Source organism: Acanthochromis polyacanthus, chromosome 12, assembly GCF_021347895.1.
Source record: "Acanthochromis polyacanthus isolate Apoly-LR-REF ecotype Palm Island chromosome 12, KAUST_Apoly_ChrSc, whole genome shotgun sequence".
Taxonomy (NCBI): Eukaryota; Metazoa; Chordata; class Actinopteri; family Pomacentridae; genus Acanthochromis; species Acanthochromis polyacanthus.
The window spans coordinates 11,709,557-11,731,261 of record NC_067124.1 but is presented as its reverse complement, the minus strand read 5'-3'; the positions used below and the strand labels follow the sequence as shown (position 1 = coordinate 11,731,261).

General features: G+C 39.3%; 1 protein-coding gene across 1 annotated transcript; it reads right to left on the bottom strand.

Annotated features, from left to right (window-relative positions):
* Positions 1–6,553: 6,553 nt before the first annotated feature.
* depdc1b (DEP domain containing 1B) lies at positions 6,554–19,784 on the bottom strand. Its single transcript, XM_051957259.1, has 11 exons — positions 19,601–19,784; positions 16,442–16,707; positions 16,163–16,307; positions 15,554–15,681; positions 15,336–15,466; positions 15,189–15,236; positions 14,761–14,901; positions 14,459–14,625; positions 12,650–12,826; positions 10,874–11,056; positions 6,554–8,135 (listed from the first exon to the last, which is right to left on the bottom strand). Exons 1-11 carry the CDS (start codon positions 19,646–19,648, stop codon positions 7,971–7,973), a joined length of 1,599 nt encoding a protein of 532 aa, XP_051813219.1. The 5' UTR covers positions 19,649–19,784; the 3' UTR covers positions 6,554–7,970.
* Between the last annotated feature and the right edge of the window lie 1,921 nt (positions 19,785–21,705).

Sequence of the window (21,705 nt, the reverse complement as noted above, 5' to 3'; positions counted from 1 at the left end):
CTTAGCAAGCATGTAATGAGGTAATAATGAAGTAAACTGGATTTTTATAACTGGTGTTAGTGGTCCAGAAAAAGTGATTTTTTTCCTCAGCATTTAAGATTATCTCACAAGTAGGTCTGAGTCAATTTGCAAAAGAGAACGTGTCAGCAGCACTTAAAGATCAGATATGTTGCGAGTCCACGAGCGGGTAGAAGGTGGTATTTAATGCCAGTTTTACTGTCTTGATATGTGACAGGACATTGGCTGCTTTGTATTCAGGTCAGGCTTTGCACTCATGGCTACAGAGGCTGAAGAGGTCCCTGATGATGAAGTTAATTCCTTCTCCTTCACTCCACTGCTGCAAAATCAGCTATTACCAATCGCTCTGAATAGAACACTTACTGTACTGTCCGCAGGCAAACAAGCTGGAATATTAATGCAGTGATAATAGCTGAAGCATAATAATGTTTATAGAACTCTGTGCACCACCATTCATTAGAGTTATGTCGTTGTTTTTTTAAAATAAATGCAATGACTTTATAACAGTTGGATGACCTCCACGGTGTCATAAGTCTGCTACTAATGCTTCTTAAAGTGAGATTGTGAAGTCTTTAGGTCAAAGCTAAATTATAGGTGCTGAGTAGGTCTTTCAAATGTGCGCTACCATAATAGCACTTAATGTGTAGTGGCAAGCTTCAAACATCTTTTTCCATCTCGTATGAGGCATGTTTGAATTTGGCCTAAGGGTCATGTAAAGGTCTCCACAACGTTGGTGTTGGTTCAGATGCTGAGATTGGGCTTCCTTTTCTATATCCGTCTACATTGCTTTGGACACAGGCCCTATTATACTTACAGCAGAGAAGAGATGGCTTTCTTATAGCAAACCGCCAGAGGCAAATGTTCATCACCCACCTGTCCACTCTGAGCTGGTGTATCTTACTCATAAAGGTTATGTTTCCAATTCGTGCACATTACTCAGTAGTCATGCATACAGCCTAACTGACAGGAAAAGGAGTTCTCACACTGAATAAAGAAAACTTTACAGGTAGCATGATGATGCTTGCTAGGATGGAGAACAGTGTCCTTAGCAATGCCCTAGAGGGAGTCCCAGAAGAATCAGAAGAAGAGGAGCAGCCCAGCAACTCCAATATTGAAAGCGCCAACAAGGAGAAAGCCAAATGACCTTTCTGATCCCCTCGCTCGGTCAAGTTTCTGACATAAGAAAAAATAAAAATAAAATATACATATACGTGTATATATATATATATATATATATATATATATATATATATATATATGTATATAGACATATATGTACATATATATAATATATATGTATATGTGTGTGTGTATATATATATATATATATACACACACACACACACACATATATATATATATATATATATATATATATATATATATATATATATATAGCCAAGTCCCATGACATGCGTAGTAGCGTGTGGTAATATATATTTGTGTGTGTGTGTGTGTGTGTGTGTGTGTATATATATATATATATATATATATATATATATACACACACACTGACACACACAAATATATATATGTCAACCACTTGATGGACTTGAACTTTTCAGGTCTAAGTTTTAGGTTGTTCAACTGGTTTCTGATAAAATATCCAGAAATGCATTGGTGTTAACATCAGCCTCAGCTGGACACAGACTGTATAGAAAAGATGGTTTCACCCATTGGTTTGTAGACAACTGCTTTGAAGACTAGAGATTGGCTATTGGCTATCCTGGTCTTTTGAAACAAGACATGGCAACTGAGTGCTGGATTTAGCGGAGAACTTGAGAAAAAAATGCACAATGTAGCCATGGCCTAAAGTATACTTATTGTATAGTTTACTTTAAATGAGACCTTAAGCCCTATTTGCACAGGATTAGTATTACCTCAGGACCAATGGTGATTTGTAATAACTGTGGAGGATGTCAGCAATCTTAATCCCATGCGAATGTGCCATATCTGTAATTTTTAAATTAAAAATTCCACCGAGAATTGTCTACCATATTTCACCAAACACCAACGTCCTGTGATAATGCTAGTCCTATGTAAATGTGCATCTCAGTGATTGGAGGGTATTGTAGTTGTGTCTTTTTCTACCTCTTTTTCTACCCGGTTGAATTATGGAGGCTGTGGTGGAAATTACTGACAGCATTTTTAGGTGCAAATGCAAGAGTAGGCCTATACATAACAGGTCTTTGGGCCATTCGTAGAAACGGAAAAATGAAATCAACATGAGGATATTGAGATGGATGACATGCGTAGTAGCGTGCGGTAATAAAAAATTTTCTCAGCCAATCTTTCAACAGGCTTAATTCAAACACCCTGATGGCCCGCTATCCCAACAATGCTGGCCACTGTTCTCAAGTCATGTTGCTGCTTTGACATATTTACTGTTGCCATGACGACTACAAAATATGTTAAAAGTGATCATTTTAACCCGAACCACAAGCTTTCCATAAACCTAACAGTGGTTTTTGTCTCTAAACCTAACGAGACCCTAACAATAGCGTTGTTACAACATAGGCTTTTAATGGTGATGTATAGGTCTAAGGGGTTTGGAAAGCACAAATCATGTTGTCCTGACGACTCTGTCGGTTCAGCATGTTGGACAGGGCAGGTATCACACCGTATTTTGTATTATGCTGTCAAAATGGGCCACACTATCTAAATACATTTACACTATAAGCAGTGAAAATGGCAATATTACATAATCACAGAATCAGTCAAACACCTGTTGTCACTTAATTCCAGTAACTCCAGAGTGTGTACGTATGGACATGAGAACAGTGGATGTTTAAACATGCACAGATTTGACATCATCTCCGGGCTGTAATGTCAGTAAATTCGAGTAGAATACAGACTTTGCTTATCCCGTACGAATACACTGCAAGAAACACAGACGTGGGGGGATAATTCACAAATTATCAGAGATCCAGAGGAAATACCAATTCCGTGCAAATAGTACATTCATTTACAAAACGACCAAAGATCAAGTTGTGTTGAAGGAGAGTTTAAGCTAACAACTGAGAACATAAACACATCAGAAAAATACTTACTGATATAACAAATTAAATAAAGTTGGGTCATTTTCTCAGTGATTTTAAAATAATTGGATTTCATTTTGCAACCAGGGAGCTGATCCCTGCTGGCCATTAGAATTAATGTGTGTTCAAATTACTCCTAAACTGGCTTCACTTTTCAGGCCCAAAAGTTACCTCTTTAAAATAAAAATACAGCGTGTTTGTTAAATGAACACCATTAACAGTTTGCTAAATGTCAGCCTGTTAGCATGCTGGGCCTCAATTCAGCGTCACACATCAGCTCTCGTGTGCAGTGATGTTGCCATGCACTGCCACATTGTCATGGGTCTTGGTGGCCTTCTGCCTTTCTTCCTTCCTGAACATGTTTCATATGTGTAAATTATTATGCATGGCCTCCTGACCAGGATTAGTGCCTGCACTTGGACTTGGCTCGGGTTATTGTTTAATGGCTGCCCCTCTGTCCTGCCCTGGCTGATTGGACTGGTGCCCCAGCTCTACACTCCAGTCGAGCTGGACCGTCACCACTGCACCTGCTTAGAAGCTTACCCAAATGGTCCTTCCAGTGCCTGTGATTACAACCACTGTCAAAAATTATGGAATCACCAATCTTGGAGGATGTTCCTTCAGTCATTTAATTTTGTAGAAAAAAAAACAGATCACAGACATGCCACAAAACTAAAGTCATTTACAATGGCAACTTTCTGGATTTATGAAACACTAAAATAAATCAAGAAAAAAATTGTGGTAGTCATTAACAATTGCTTTTTGAGATCAAGCAGAGGGGAAAAATATGGAGTCACTCAATTCTGAGGAAAAAAAATGGAATCATGAAAAACAAGCAAACAAAAAACACTATCATACACCACTACTACTTTGTTGCACCACCTCGGGCTTTTCTAACAGCTTGCAATCTCTGAGGCATGGACTTAACGAGTAACAAACACTACTCTTCATCAATCTGGCTCCAACTTCCTCTGATTGCTGTTGCCAGATCAGCTTTGCATGTTGGAGCCTTGTCATGGATCATTTTATTCCATTTCCACCACAAATTTTCAATTGGATTGAGATCTGGACTATTTGCAGGCCATTAAAGGTCCCATATTATGCTATTTTTCAGTCATGTCATATAGGTCTCAGAAGCCCAAAAACATAGTATTGTAGCGGCCGTGGGGGCCGCTAGGGGCCCTAGCTGTGTTCTGGGTGGGAGAGCCGCTAGGCATCATGGGAACTTATGTGTTCTTTGGGATTGCTTTGTGGGGTTATTTATGTGATTTGAGATGTTCTCTTATTACTGGTTGTTTTTCATTGTTCTAGTCCTACATTCTGGGTTCATTTGGTGTGTTCACTGTTTTCACTGCACCGTGACTCAGGGGGGTTGTTGGCCTCGGCCTGCAAGCCCAGCCCGGTCTCACGGGGATTCGTGAAACTGTCACGTCAGTTTTTGTTTCGGTTTCGTGCGCACCAACACGATGTCGTCATGTTTTTCGTGCCGCTCACCACGAGCGAAACCCGCTGTGGTAATCACATCTGAAAGTGGTTTATACCGGCGAATTCATGACGATCTAAGCTAAGACATTGCTTTTCCTTAGCCCATTGTAACCTTGTTTTGTTCCGTTTAGGTGTTAATGATGGCTTTCGTTTAGCTTTTCTGTATTTAATCCCATTTCCTTTAGATGATTTCTTACAGTTCGGTCACAGACATTGACTCCAGTTTCTGCCCATTTGTTCCTTATTTGTTTTGTTGTGCATTTTCTGTTTTCAAGACCTATTGCTTTAAGTTCTCTGTCTTGACGCTTTGATGTCTTCCTTGGTCTACCAGTATGCTTGCCTTTTACAACCTTCCCATGTTGTTTGTATTTAGTCCAGATTATAAACACAGCTGACTGTGAACAACCAACATCGTTTGGTTGTTCACAGCAACATTCTGTGATGATTTACCTTCTTTAAGAAATTTGATAATCCTCTCCTTTATTTCAATTGACATTTCTCCTGTTGGAGCCATGATTCATGTCAATCCACTTGGTGCAACAGCTCTCCAAGAGACTCCTTTCGAACTGCAGACTAATGAGCCAATTTATTCTGATGCAGGTGTTAGTTTTGGAAATAGAAATTTACAGAGTGATTCCATAAGTTTTTCTCTCTGCTTGATCTCAAAAAGCAATTGTTATTGACTACCACAATTTTTGATTTCCTTTAGTGTTTCTTAAAGCCATAGGTTGCCATTTTAAATGACTTCAGTTTTGTGACATGTCTGTGATCTGCTTTTTTTCTACAAAATTAAACAACTGAAGGAACATCCTCCATGACCGGTGATTCCATAATTTTTGCCAGGGGGTTGCATAACGTGAGCAGCTTGTCTCTGTGCCTCTCATTGCTTCCTGTATTCTGTAATCACTTATTAGTGGTTAGGAGTTAGTGTTCTGTAATCGTTTGTTAGTTGTTACCAGTAGCCCTGTGCATTTTAGCATGTGTCTGCTTGTGCTCTGTGGATTCTATAGTCACACTGCACTAGGTTTGTTGTCCTGAGACATTCATTCAACTGGCCGGAGACGGACTTGTTTGTTCCATACAGCTGCACATACTTTGAGCCATCCTTTGTTAGACACTGTAGGCGTAGCAGTTGATGCTGTCATTGCTTTTACTTTGGGTAGGTAGCTTAGGTCTTTTTGCTTTATTTGTAGATGTTTTGTATTTTTCATTTGTTGGATTTAGCAACACCCATGGACCCTGTTTTCTGTTGCAGTTTTGTTTGTTAATCACATTACTAAGAAGAAAATGACTTTGCTACACCAAAACCAATTGTTTTTCTGTTGCCAAGCAGAGACAACACAAATTAAAGCCTGTGAATGGAGTATTTGAAGACACCTGAAGGCACTAAGGTGCATGACATCCACAGCAAAAACATTCACCAGCATTGTCACTCTTTCAAAAACTGAGACTTGCAACAACACCTTTTACACAGTAGTTTCAACATTGTGAATCATCATATGGGTGGTCATGACTATTATGAAGTAATGTAACAAACGTTTTCTTGCAGCCTCCCAGAAAATGAATCAAGTGTTCACTGTGTGGGATGAGTTTGCTTGTGAGATCATGCAGGTGTCAGCTGCTGACTCAAAACTCCTTTTTTGCAAGATACAAAAGCTTTTCTGACTCCAATTCCTGCTAAAAATCTCAATGTGACTCAAGCACCCTGTAGCTACACATCATCTCTGCTGTGGAGTATGATGATTACCATCTCATCAGCAAATATACATATTCACACACAGCACAGGACAAAAAGATGAAAAAGAGATAACTAAAGGTCTTTCCTTATTTAGTAGTTGAGGAAATATTCAAATGCATTTTGCTAAATACTGAGATTGCTTGATATAAAGAAAATTCTTGTCTATTAAATGTATCAAAGTCATTATCAGGGTCGTTCTGTTCTGCACATCTAACAGTTTCAGTTCAAATGATCCCAATAAAAACATTGACATCCAAAAAAGACAACAGCAAAGTTATATAAGCCAATTATAATTTTTATAGGAAAATCCTTATCAGCATCAAATGACTTAAATTCACTTAATTTCTTTCCAGCACAGAGCAGTAATTCAAGTGTAACAGTTATTCCAGCATTGTTTAAAAGCATTTGTGAAAATCCAAAACAAAACATCCATACCTATTATTATTAAAATAAAAAAATTCTTAAGTCTCAAATTAAGTGAAAAACAACCTGATTGACTTGACAGAGCAGCAGGGAATAGTAAAGGACAAAATACATTAAGAAAAATGAGAGAAGAGTATTCAAGACACTGAAACATGTACCATCCGAGAAAATAGTGCTTATATACAGAATAAGACCAATAAGTAACAACATGAAATGAGTTGTTTAAAGAGTGCAGACAGCATAGGACTCATCAAGTAAGCAGGAGGGAGGGTTTAGCGAGAAAGGCATGTGACAGTTTATGTGTATATAAAATAAATGCAGTCATAAAGTTCATACAGCAAACTCAGTCTGCAATTTTCACCAACGCCTTGTATATTATTCCCTTGTTTGTCTGATTTATGTGTAGTTACAAATGTGATTATCAATGAAAACCCCTCTATAGTTATGAAAATGTCACGTATACTCCCTTTCTAGATAAACCCTTGATATGTTTATGTTTACTGACAATAAGTAACTGTTGACCTGGTCAAAAGAAACAGGATGAACAGATTAGGCTGCCTAAATTATAAAACAAAATGGATCTTTACATTACAAGAGTCATGAAATCATTAAGAGCTCATGAAATGACATAATCTGCTCAAAGGCCAATTAACACCATGAAATGCATCCAAATATGTATAACAAAGTGTAACATCACTATCACTATTTAATCTTTAAAGAGCTTTATGTGTTTAACGTTTAACAACTCATATTAACATCCAATAACTCGTTAATACTTCTGAAATGTATTTCAGTCAAATTAGTTCCTTTAAATTCTCATTATTTAGGCCCATCTAACACACAATAAAAATGTACAGTTACATATTAATGAATATCAATCTATCCATTTTTAAAAGCACCAGTGAGTGGCTTTTTTAGTGTTAGTGGATCATTGTTTCCTGTACTTCAAGTTTTCTAGCGACATAATACAGTGAAATATCTTAAAAGGTCAGCTCATCTATCCGCATTCACTGTATGCATCATTAATATCAAACTTCTGCAGCATCGACCAAAACTGCCCTCAGGGCGAGTGGAGAATTTGAGTGAACTGAACTTTTAAGTGATAACTTTTGTTTGACTGCTACAGAAGACTGATTTTTTTATAAAAATAAAAAATACAAATTACAGTGGTTAATAAAGAGAACCAAAGTTGTGGCTACAGCACTATTACAGCCACACCGTCTTCTGACTGAGGCTGACGTGTGATTACAGTCTGAAGTGTAGATGGGCTACGCCCTAAAACTCCAGCTTCTCTGAAAAGGCTGGAAGGGTTTCTTCAGATTGAAGAACATGAAATGAGGTTTGAGTCGTGGTGTTTTTTCAGGTATAACAGCAGCCTTGCTTTCCTCAGTAGGAAATCGATTGTGGTAGACTTCTGGGTAGGACTTCTGGAACTGAAAGGGAGGGAAAGTGAGTCTTTATTGTACAGGACTGTATAGAATATAATATAATCAAATAAATATATTTCAACATACACTCTTTCATTCAAGAGATCTAGAATATTTTGTGTGGCTTCTTTATGTACACACACACACATATATATATATATACACACACACACACACACACACACACATATATACACATATATATATATATATATATATATATATATATATACACACACACACACACACACAAAAATATAAATGCAACACTTTTGTTTTTGCTCTTATTTTTTATGAGATGACCTCAAAGATGTAAAACTTGTTCCACATACACAATATCACCATTTCTCTCAAATATTGTTCACAAATCTGTCTAAATCTGTGATAGTGAGCACTTCTCCTTTGCTGAGATAATCCATCCCACCTCACAGGTGTGCCATATCAAGATGCTGATTAGACACCATGATTAGTGCACAGGTGTGCCTTAGACTGCCCACAATAAAAGGACACTCTGAAATTTGCAGTTTTATTACACAACACAATGCCACAGATGTGGCAAGATTTGAGGGAGCGTGCAATTGGCATGCTGACAGCAGGAATGTCAACCAGAGCTGTTGCTCGTGTATTGAATGTTCATTTCTCCACCATAAGCCATCTCCAAAAGTGTTTCAGAGAATTTGGCAGTACATCCAACCAGCCTCACAACCGCAGACCTCGTGTAACCACACCAGCCCAGGACCTCCACATCCAGCATGTTCACCTTCAAGATGGTCTGAGACCAGCCACTCTGACAGCTGCTGAAACAATGGGTTTGCATAACCAATGAATTTCTGCACAAACTGTCAGAACCGTCTCAGGGAAGCTCATCTGCATGCTCGTCGTCCTCATCGGGGTCTCGACCTGACTCCAGTTCGTCGTCGTGACCGACTTGAGTGAGCAAATGCTCACATTGGATGGCGTCTGGCACGTTGGAGAGGTGTTCTCTTCACGAATTAATCCCGGTTTACACTGTTCAGGGCAGATGCCAGACAGTGTGTGTGGTGTCGTGTGGGTGACAGGTTTTCTGATGTCAATGTTGTGGATGGAGTGGCCCATGGCGGCGGTAGGGTTATGGTATGGGCAGGCGTCTGTTATCGACGAAGAACACAGGTGCATTTTATTGATGGCATTCTGAATGCACAGAGATACCGTGACGAGATCCTGAGGCCCATTGTTGTGCCATACATCCAAGAACATCCCCTCATGTTGCAGCAGGATAATGCACAGCCCCATGTTGCAAGGATCTGTACACAATTCTTGGAAGCTGAAAACGTCCCAGTTCTTGCATGGCCAGCATACTCACCGGACATGTCACCCATTGAGCATGTTTGGGATGCTCTGGATTGGCGTATACGACAGCGTGTACCAGTTCCCGCCAATATCCAGCAACTTCGCACAGCCATTGAAGAGGAGTGGACCCCCCCAATAAAACAAAACTGCACCTTTCAGAGTGGCCTTTTATTGTGGGCAGTCTAAGGCACACCTGTGCACTAATCATGGTGTCTAATCAGCATCTTGATATGGCACACCTGTGAGGTGGGATGGATTATCTCAGCAAAGGAGAAGTGCTCACTAGATTTGTGAACAATATTTGAGAGAAATGGTGATATTATGTATGTGGAAAAAGTTTTAGATCTTTGAGTTCATCTCACAAAAATGGGCGCAAAAACAAAAGTGTTGCATTAATATTTTTGTTGAGTGTGTGTATATATACATATATATATATATGTATATGGAGAGAGAGAGAGAGAGAGAGAGAGACACACACACGCACACGCACACACACACACACAGGCAAGGGCAGACATTCATCTGTATTTGAAGGAAACATTTTCAGTTTAGTTACACAATTCAATTTTCCATTGGGTAGCAATGCACAAGGACAAGGCATGTAAATTAGAAATGGATAATCTTTACAGAGCGCTCTGCTCTTCAACAAATGAGTGGTTAATTAGTGGTTGCGAGATAATAAGTGGTGAGTTGTGCTCGGCTGTGAATGAACATATGCTTGCTTTCTGTTTGCACGCATGGTCGACCATAGGTTATTGTATCTCTGTTGTGTTTGTTGCTAGTGCTGTTCAAGTTCAAACAAGAGCTGCCTCGGATGTTCTGTTCACACAGACTAAAATAAAGTTGTACACAGTGTTCACGGAAACATTCTCAATATGTGTGTAGAGGATTGCTACAGCTGTTGCCAGCCACCACAACAGGGAAACAATGATAAGAACATTTCTGTCTATGAGCATTTTGATAATATATTGTTGGAGGTAATAACTAAAACACTTACCATAAAGTCAGTGAACAGATCAGGATGCCTGTTTTTAAGTTGCTTGGATAATTCCAAAATGGTTCTTTCTTCAGTGCAAAATGCTTTGTGATTGTGCAGTTAAAACATAAAATATCTCTATAGACAAAGGCAGCAGGACTGTTGCTGCACCTACACTTGCCACCACCACACGAGTGTTGTTGTTGTCCACTGTTAGTAACTCTCTAGTTCCAACAGGCTCTATGGTAGAATTCTGGAACTGATTTGGTCCCAGGTTTTGGATCAAACAGTTCATATGTAATGGCTTATAGCTAATTGTTTGAGAGCGGTTTAGCTTTGCTACATTGCTAACGACTAACAAAACTTCAAGCAACACTTCTAGTTGGAGCTACATTTAATAGCATTTCTTTTTGAACATGTTCCATTCCTGTGAGCATACCTGTTTCAGTCTTTTCTTCTTGTCCTTAGCAGGCAGTTCTTTGTCTGCAATCAGGCCTTCCAGCAGCTGCTGCAAGGGGATCTGAGTACCTATCACCTTCTGCTCCTCACACTCCACCTTGCTGATCTGTTTACAGACAGCTGGAGATGCGCTGAAATCTGTATCTGAACCTGCATATTTGATCTGATGGAAGACACAAAGGAGATGCTGGATTAAAACTTCACTTCTTCAAAGTAAAGAACAGCATCTATAGAAATGTTTTACTCACTGCATCATCATCATCAATAAATAATGTCTACATCTCAGGATATAACCCTATCATGAGTCCACAATACAACTTAATGTTTCTATACAAAATGTGCTGTCAGTACTTTATACCATTAACAACTTCGGCCCGAGGCTATGTTTTGAAATTTCTACCTGAAAAACATCAGCAACAGTTGCAAAACCATAAGGCCAAAATGAAAAAACCTTGGGTTTTCTGGATAAGAGACACAGGAGAATTCAGAAATACAGTAAGTCTCCTTGTACTTACAACCATGCCACAATGAAACATACCAGTAAATGAATAAATATAAATAAATGAATATGAATTCTAACTTTTTCCTTCTGTGTAGTCACAAACTCTAAGTCAGAGAGTTAATAACAGCAGTTAGGTTATTGACCCTGTTCTCAAAATTTCCATTTGTAACTCTACCAAATTTGATTCAAGAGAAATGAAAAACAAATTCTCTGTTGATTTCAGTGCTAGCAGGAGCAGGTATCCTCTTCAGCAAATGTGCCAAACATAGCGAACTCCAACAAACTGATGGTTGTGTTTTTCTAAGAGACACCGTTATGTCTCAGGACCTCCATGGCGGAGGGTTATGGTTAAATTCCCAATAAACTGTGTTTTCAGTTCGGCTGACAGAATAGAATTTGTATGCCTGTGCATGCACTATTGCACTAAAAGACAAAAATCAATCAGGCCTTCAGTCGTAGGCCAAACAACATTGAACACAAACAGTCAATGCAGTCTGTTCTACATTTTCTGAAGTGCAGGCCAAAACTAAGCACATGCACACATCAGTTTGAACCAACCATGTGCACAGAGAAGTGAAAGTATGCATGGTTCAGGGTATGTGGTAGTGTTTCCATAGCAATAGATACAAAGCAGATACAGGAACATCAGAGTTCAACGCAGTAGTCATAGTATACTTACTCAATACCAGATTTGGATTAGCATTACTGCTTTCATTCAATATTACTGATGTGTACAATTCATGCGATTGTCTCCAGAGTATACTATATTTTCATCTATAGTGAATTGACCAGCTGCTCCCCTAGATTCCTAGTGATGCACTCTGTTTTTAGTACAGAAGCAAAGCCTGAGAGGTGCTTTTACCAGATTGGACACCGAAGTCACAATTAAACAAAGGGCCATTGAGTGTCTCAAGCTACTGTGACTGTGTTTTCCACATTTCAACATTAACAAAGAAATATATGCAATTACCAGATTGTATGGGGCTTTAATGAAATATCTTAATTAGCCAGTGACTGTCCCAAATTTTCACGTTTGGCAAGATGACGAAGGCAATCTGGCACATTATTTTTCCACATTTCTAACAGCACTCACAGATGTCTGCAGCTTTTAGAGTAGTTTAATGAGGCGGAGCGTACCAGCGTATTTTGATGTCAAATTGCGTACCTGCTATGCAAAAATGCGTACAGGTTGGCAGGTCTGCATATCAGTATATTTATTTATTCTTGCATTGTAACTGTAGAAGGCGTTCTGACCTGAGCTCTTTTGAGGTGGGACAGGTGCTCATCAACCTGGCAGCGCAGCTTGGTAGGCACTTGGAAGATGGTGTTGTGGTGCTCCATCATGAAGGTCACCAATTTAGTGGCAAGTAACTCGTCCAAGTCCATGTCATCTGCTGAGCCCAGGACGCAGTGAGAGAACATCTGCACCATCTATACAGACAACACAATGGAAGACAGATAAGAAACTAACTTCCGGCAACGCATACTGGAGCTATACACTATATAATGAGCACCTGTCAAATAAACCCAAAGTAATAGCCACGTTAGTGAATAACTGTCAGATAGAAATAGTCGATTCCGGTGTTATCATGATTGCTTACCAAATTTCACACTCAGTAGCAGCATATTCACATTTCCTAATAAAACACCAAGAACAGATTTTCCAGCTAGGAAGCTGTACATGGACACTGAAATTAAGATATTAAAGATATAATGGAGCTATAAAGACCTATTCTATAAAATTTAATTCAGCAGATCCCTCTAATCCACAGCCACTATATTTTACACAAGGCTGGTGCTGGATAAAACAGTACTGTTTTGACGGTGCCTGAAGCTAGCGGTAATGAGATCTTATTTTTACCGACCATGATAATTGTATTTATTATACACAGATCAATGATTTTTACTGCAGTGTGTAGTCACCTAACAAAGACCACCATTCTGAGCCAGACCCTGGAATATTCTCTCTGATGTGTCAGTTGTTAGTGAGCAATTGCACAGCAAAGTTTTACCTTTACATTCTGAATCGCTTCACTTTATCTGCTGTGAATTTTGACTCTTTTATGAAGTATCCTGGTCTAGTGCAAGTATGTACATTATTCGCTTGATTATATTTTCTAGTGATTTGTGATGGGGTGGTTAAGGGGAGTACAAGTCCGGACCAGGTGTTGCAGGTAAGTCACAGTGACTGTGAGGTGTATCCTTCCCTGAATATACAATACCTCAGTTTCATGAGTAATGTCTTCTCTTAAGATGAGCAGAGAGGTGAAAAACATCACAGTAAGCCAAATCATTGTCATGATGATACTTACAGTCTTCAAACTTACATCTAACTTGTGCCATACAAATAAATTAAAACAGTCTTAAATTCATCATACTCACTGAATACCGCAGTTTATCACAGATAATGGCTGAAGGATGAGCAAACCTGTGTCTGTCTACCACAATGTGCAGATTCTGATCATGTTTTTACTGAAAGAGGATTGTGTTTACCTTCCTGAGAATGCTGCTCTGAATCCCATTTACCCTTTACAGGAAGTAACAAGTCTGGACAGAACTTATTTCCCACTGCTATTTTTTTCTTTTCATAATACAATACAAGCATACAACAATCGACTGATTTTTCTATGGTACTAAAAGCAGCACAGATGCTGTAGGTGCTAGACATAATGGGCAATAGTAGAAATGTGTAGAATAGTGGCAGCAAGTACAGCTACATTTCTGCTAAGAAAAAATCCAGTGAACTGTAAATGAAAATGTTTTGCGTGAGTCAAAAGCCAGGCAACCAGATCTGCACCAAGAATTCAAGGAGTTTCAAGTGTTAATTTTATATTAATAGCATGTCATGAAAAAGTTCACATCCTGAAATGGAAAGTTCGGATGTCTGCACTCCACAAGTCACTGCGTGAAATAGTTTTTTTTTTTAAATAAAATGTAATATTAAAATATATTTTATGTACATGATATCATTCTGATTCATGCATTTTTTCTTAAACAACTGATTTCAATATACCAGAGAAGTTGTACAAAAGTAAATATTGAATAAAAAGCAAGAATTTGTACCAGTGTGCGGGGAGCAATGGTGTCGTTGAGTGGAGGAAGGTGAGGATTCTGGCAGACACGTGCCATGAGACGCAGTAAAAGCTGGAGGCGTCTTCGATTGGGTGGTGGCAGGAGCAGGCAGCTGACCTGCAGAGCCTCAGTGGCAACCTCTTGCTCATGCAGCAGACCTACAGTGATATGACAAAAGAGGAGTCTTGCTCTTTGAGGGCAAACATGCAATCTGGACTAAAATGAACAATAGCAAATATTTACCTATAGCAGGACAAAACCACTGCAGTGGATGCACATTGTGAAATACTCACTGAGAATGTTGACAAAGACTTCATACAGATGGAAAGTCAAAAGGGGTTCTTTGAGTCTGTGGAAGTAGTCAGCTACTGTCTTCAGAACATCCCTCTCAAAACCTGGGTACACTGGCTGTTTGGCTTCATTGCCATTAGGCCCTGAGAAAGAAAACAGGAGCAGATTTTATTGTACTTCACAAACAATGCCAGCCAATGCAGCATACAGTGAAACAAATGTACAGTATATCAATAATAACCAAACACTACTGATTAATACATACAGCTAAACTTGCAAAAACCCAGTGTTTCATGAAACAACTCAAAATTACGACCTCCATGGTGTGAAAATTACTCATGTTTAAAAATGATTCAGCTTAAGTTTACAGACTCACAGAGCAAATGGTCTTTTTCAACACTGATGGTTTGAGACAAAACTTTATACTTACAGTTGGCGAGGCATTTCATTGCTGATACCACCCAATAGGGCATGTCCTCTGGGGATACAAAGGAAAAAGGTGAATCGAAATGTTCTTGTAGGTTTCAACAAAGAAGTAAAGCTATTGTTCTTCTGAATATGAATTAACACACCGTACCGACTTTGTTCTCCAACACAACTATGCCTGTTTTATTGACACTGAACACATTGTGAACTATGTGTTTTCCATTCACATGTGTTAGGTTTAAGACTCCATCCAACGTTTTCAGGCCCAGTACTCTCTGTAAACTAAAACAACAGAATCAAACAGCTACAAAAAAAACTACAAACAGCATAAACAGAAGTGTTTAAAATATAAAGTAAAAGATAACGTACTGTGCAGCTGTCATTGATTTCCAGATATGGTCCACTTGTTTAGACGATATCTCCTTCCTGCGTATGAGCTTGCATTCATGTACATCTCCAATAGCAACACTGTGCCTTTTATTCCACAAGTCTGAAGTCTGTTAAAAATGAAAAAAAAAATCCTTTTATACTTACACAAGGTCAGCACAGTATTATATTAATTCAATAAAGTTATGTAATGCAATCAAACTAAGTGTTTATGCAAGGAATCCTATTTTTGAAAACTTTTAATTTTGAGAAATTTTACTTCATTTTTTTCAGAGAACATCCCCAGTTTGTCTTTCTGCATGGTTTGTCTTTCTGCATGGAGTTTGCATGTTCCCCCTGGGTACTCTGGCTTCCTCCCACAGTCCAAAGGTTAACTGGTAATTCTAAATTGATTGAGTGCGAGTGTCCTTGTTTGTCTTTATGTGTAGCCCTGCAATAGGCTGGTGATCTGCCCAGGATGTGCCCAGCCTTCGTCAGACTCAGAGAATTTTGCCTGGAGGAATTTTTGTCATCGAATTACTTGAATAACTCGAGGAATCATTTCAGCCCTAAAGCTGAGAAGTGGCTAGGACATCTCTGTCTCTTTCTCACCATGACAGCAGACTTCAGAGGTGCAATGTTTTCCTGCTGAGGTAGTTCCTCATAGTCATCCCAGCGGATAAGTCTGGGCAGGTCACTGCTGTCTCTCATCAGAGGCCTTGTTGGAAAAGACTTTAGGGGAGACAGTGTGGGGAACCTGGGAAGACAACAGAACTGAGTTCACCCAAAGGGAAGAAAGAGCAGTACTTTTCTGAACTGTGAAGATGCAGCAGCAATGTCTTCTGATGTATGAAGCAACACCAGTAACTACACAGAAAAACAAACTTATACCTGTACAGATTGCCATTGTCTTCAAAGTCCTCTGTCCCATGGCGTCCTTTGATGTCTTCAATGACATGAGCCTTAAGGAACTTTCGGAGCAGCTGCAGAGTCTGATAGCGAGTCACCTCAGGTCCAAAGTTGTAGTTTTGCCTCAGCAGCTCATGCAGATAATCCACAGCCTCAGACCCTGTGAAGCTGCAGTCATAGTAACGGAAATGTGCCCAGTGCCTTCTCAGTGACATGCCCCCGCGAAAAAGTTTGATGGTTTCATTCCACTGCATAAAAGGGAGACACAATGGAGTGTGAGAGCCACTGTTAAAAAAAGATCATCATGTAAGAAGGCCCTTTGCAAAACAATATTTTACAACTTTCACATTCATAGAGTGCCATTTGCAATCCATTTTGTGTAATAAATTATCACATACAGCAGGCTAATATTATATTGGCATTACTTGTCTCATATGGCCTAGATAACGAAGGTTACGCATGTAACCACGGCTTTATGAACCCTGGATGACTGCCAGAGGCAGTTCTCTTCACTGGATATCTCCATCCTGCGCTTGTGCGAGATGGAGATATCCAGTGAGGAGAACTGCCTCTGGCAGTCAGGAAGGGTGAAATAAAACAGCATTTTACACATTCACCAACCTGTTCTTATCACTAAAATGCTGTTGAGGACATTTTTTAGCATTGGTTTAATAGACTATTACAACCTAAAGTTATTGGTGTGCACAATGGCCTTCAGTACCCTACACCCATAAACTGTAAACAAAGATGGATAAACCCTCTGTGACTTTACCAAAATGTTGTTTGAACAGCAGCTGGCCTAATAATTCCTGGCTAATCCAAAAATGAGCAAAGAGGTAAAGTGTAAATGGATCTGCACTGGTCATTTCAAACTTCTCGACTTTCCTATGACAGCACCCATCTGTCACTCAAAGTGTCTGTATCTCTAAGCAAACATAATTTTAAGCATTAATACAATTTCAGTGCTTGAATTTTATATAAATTATCTCCCCATACGGTAATCATGAACAGGGAAATAAGTCATAGAAAAGCTTTTTTTTTTTTTTTTTTAAATACATCAGGCTAATTCTGTTCATTTCTGCTGTTAAAGTGGGCATTTTCACATGGGATTCGATGGGGATTGACTCGCTTTTGTAGCCAGCCTCAAGCCATTGGAAAAACCAGTTTTTGGTATTCTGTGTTGGATTTGCAATTTCATTATACCTTAAGGTAGCTATGGTTGCACACCATACTGATTTCAATCCACACACTTAATACACCATTTATTTGTAATAGCAAATGCAAAACAGACACTGTTGAGGAAATCTGTATTTTTGAAATTAACTCCATCTTTCTTCTTGTCAGGAAAAAAAATGCAGGTATCAAAATAAATAAAACACTGTCTCATTATAATGTTTTGAATGGTTTTGGACTATCAGCTCTCTCAAGTATCCAGCTGGGTGTGAGAAAAATTCAATAAGCAGATAAAAGCAGAGAGGTGGAGATGGAGAAATACAGAAGGTCAGCAAAACCCAGGAGAGTTCTGAACTGTATAAAGCAAATGTTAAGGCAAGAAAAGCTCTGCTGCGGCTGATCTGAATCATGAAAACTGTTTAACATGTGATGGGAAAGATTAAAAAACTTCAGAAAACTGAAAGCCAAGAGGCTGGTTTGAGACCTTAGGGAAAAGAGGCTAAGGGGTGGGCTTTCATTAAAACAAGATGCAAAAAAATAAATAAATAAAAAAGGTTATGTCCCACAGAAAGAAACTTGTTTGGGTGTCTCTCTGTGTTAGTCGAGTGATAGACTGGTAAACTGTCGTGGTTGAACCCTGCATTTAACCCTTTGTCAACTGGGATTAGCCTCAGCCTCTTTGTGACCCTGCACAAGATAAAGTAACACTACATAATGGATGGATGGATGGATGAAACGAAAATTCAACAGTAAGTGTGTATCTTCAAGTCTACTTCCCTCAGGTGTTTTTCAAGCGTTCTCTGAGAGTTTTTGAGGAAAATCTGTTGGGATTTTGAATCTGTTTTTGATATGAAGTACCTACAGCCTTGGTTTGCAGTGAGTAAATTCCAGTAAAATTGATTTAAAAATCAGATGGCACAAGTCCAATACACACCAGCTGAACAGAGAAGTTGGAATCCTAAAAAGACCTAAATTGCTACTGAATTAGTCCTGGGAGAAACCAGTCAGAAAAAAGATTTTTTAAAAATGACTTGCTATAAGCCCTTTCACTTTGAGATGTTTTTTTGACTCAAAAGCTGTTTCTTGAGAGCACTTTTAAACTTAGCATGTCACCTCAGCGAATTGAGTCTTTTCTGTAGAGTATTCAGTCTTTTTCACTAAAAGAACTTTGACATGACAGAAAATCGAAAGTGTCAAAAAAGAATCAATTTTGGGGTTTACAACTGTAACAGGTCAGAACAGTGTATATCAATACTGCATGCTACAACATAAATGTAAATTTAATATATAATTCTGCACTAATGTCTATAGCACTTTATTAGAGTTTAAAGGGCTTAAAGAGTTCACAGCCAGAACATATATACAGAAACTTCAAATAGAAATAGCATTTATGTTGTGTATGAAGCTTCTGCATGTGTTGATGCCAAGCAACTGCATATGATGAGTGAACACAGCATTAGCTTCATTTATAGCAACGTAATTACATTACATTGACTTGTAGACGGGGTGATTAATGTTAATGAATTGCAAAGTACAACATAGCTCACACATATACATTAAATGCCACTGCAGGTGTATATGGTGCAGCCCACAGTAGGAAAGAGGCTGTGCTAGACTTTTCCAGGAAAACTATGAGTTAGTTGGCAAGTGAGACAAGGACTAACATTTGTGCAGCTTTGCTAACTTCACTTTGTTTTTTCGGAAATACGCTTGAAATGATATACGAGTGCTGTGTTAGCTGATTAACTTAGTTATCGTTAAGCTTACTATTGAGCTCATTTTAAAAGCACGCTATTATTTTCGCCTCCTGAATGTACATTTTTAACATAACCCTAATTTACGGCAATACGTAAACAGCTAAGTTATGCTAATAAGACTAGCAAGCTCCACTTTTACATTAGAAAACACAGCTAAGCTAAAGTTCAAGCTTTTCTAACGTCACGTCGCCAAAGTTACCAACAGACTCACCAGCTTCGTGGCCCTGTAAGGACCCGGTCCGATTACTTTAGCCTCCATTCTGGTACCGGCTTCACTGTTATGAAAACATGGAGATATAAAGGTTTTTTTCACAGCTTGTGGACAGTTTTAGTGGCAGGTTTAAACAGGAGTCCGAGCAGGAACGTTGTTGCCAACTTTGAATCTCGTGCGTCACATCGGTTGGACGACGTGATTGGACAGAGAGGCGATCATGTGACCTGAAGGAATGCAGGCTTTATGGGGTAGTACAGTAGACACACCGTTAATAATGTGATGCTGACATTTTTTCCAGAAATATATTTGTTTTTAAATATAAGATGCTTGTAAATATCACATATAAAAAGTAAATATTTTTATGAATTAGTTGTGAAAGCGGGCTGCACAGTGATGTAGTGGGTAGCACTTTCCAGAGCTCTGGCACTTTCGCCTTGCAGCAAGAAGATTCTGGTTTGAATCCCGGGGCGGGCCTGGGATCTTTCTGCATGGAGTTTGCATGTTCTCCCTGTGCACGCCTGGGTTTTCTCCGGGTACTCCGGCTTCCTACCACAGTCCAAAAATATGCTGAAGTTAATTGATTACTCTAAATTGCCCGTAGGTGTGAATGTGAGTATGATTGTTTGTCTGTATATGTAGCCCTGCGACAGACTCGCGACATGTCTAGGGTGTCCCCTGCCTTCGCCCGAGTCAGCTGGGATAGGCTCCTGTGACCCTAATGAAGATAAAGCGGTGTATAGAGAATGGATGGATGGATAGTTGTCTGCTGCTACTGCTGCTGCTTCTGCTGCAGTATCTACAGCATCATGTAGTATGCCACCACAGCCACCAAAACCTCTGATCCAGAGCTCTATGACACAGTTTTTGCAGAAGTCTGTGACCACAGCAAGACAGAACTCAATTGATGAAGAACTTACGGAGCTCCCTAGGGGACATCCTTCGCGTTGTATTTTCTCTCCTTCCTGTTTGTGTTATATCCCTTCCTGTTGTACTTTTTCTCCTCCGCATTTGTATTTTATTCCTTTGCGTTTGTTTTTTTCCTTCGCGTTGTACTTTCTCTCCTACACGTTTGTGTTTTATCCCTCCGCGTTTATTTTTTAAGGAACGCTTTTGTCATTTTTGCTGTTGACAAGTTGTTTTTCAAAGACGGAGCGCTCCTTTTAGCTTCATGCTAGCGTGCAAACCGAAGCAGTCCAACTGCGATAAATACAGAAAGGGCTAATGTGACTTGAGATAAGCAGAGTTCAGAACAATAGATGAAACACTGCGCTATTCATTAAAATAATTATTTACCGTTTGCATGTAATGTCCCAAGGTGATGATCAGCCGGTGTGCCAGGCAAAGCAAACCTCCAAACTAAGTTTGGACAGGAAGTAGTACCGTAGGAATCCATCCTCTGACTCCCCTGCTGCACGCTCAACAGACTGACTGAGTGACACTGCTCGGGCCCAAGACGGAGTTCGTCTTTGAACGCGGAGTTCGTTTTTAAACACGGAGTTCGACTTTGAACACGAACTCCGTCTTTGAAAAACAACTTGTCAACAGCAAAAATGACAAAAGTGTTCCTTAAAAAATAAAGGCGGAGGGCAAAAATGACAAAAGTGTTCCTTAAAAAATAAACGCGGAGGGATAAAACACAAACGCGGAGGAGAGAAAGTACAACCCGAAGGACAAAAACACAAACGCGAAGAAATAAAATACAAACGCGGAGGAGAAAAAGTACAACAGGAAGGGATATAACACAAACAGGAAGGAGAGAAAATACAACGCGAAGGATGTCCCCCAGGGGGCTCCGTAAGAACTGGCAAAAATGATTGCCCTTGATTTTCAACCATTTTCAGTTGTGGATGATAAAGGATTCAGGAAGTTTGTTCATGCACTAAATCCAATGTATGCAATTCCAAGCAGGAAAATACTTTCCCAAAAAATCATCCCAGGTCTGTATGACACAGAACATACATTACTGCAAGAGAGGGTTAAAAAAGCCACAGCAGTCTGTCTAATAACTGACAGCTGGACATCCCAAACCAATACATCCTTCTTGTCAGTTACGTGTCACTTTATTGAAAAATTTAAAATGGTGTCCTGTCTTTTGGATTGTT

Bases quoted from the DNA above. Each gene is read 5' to 3' on its own strand.
- depdc1b (XM_051957259.1), bottom strand. From the start codon at position 19,648: ATGGAGGCTAAAGTAATCGGACCGGGTCCTTACAGGGCCACGAAGCTG. The intron at 16,308-16,441 runs GTATAAGTTTGT...TTGTCTTCCCAG, and splicing joins GACAATGGCAATCTGTACAG to GTTCCCCACACTGTCTCCCC. The intron at 12,827-14,458 runs GTACAAATTCTT...TTGTCTGTATAG, and splicing joins CCATTGCTCCCCGCACACTG to ATGGTGCAGATGTTCTCTCA.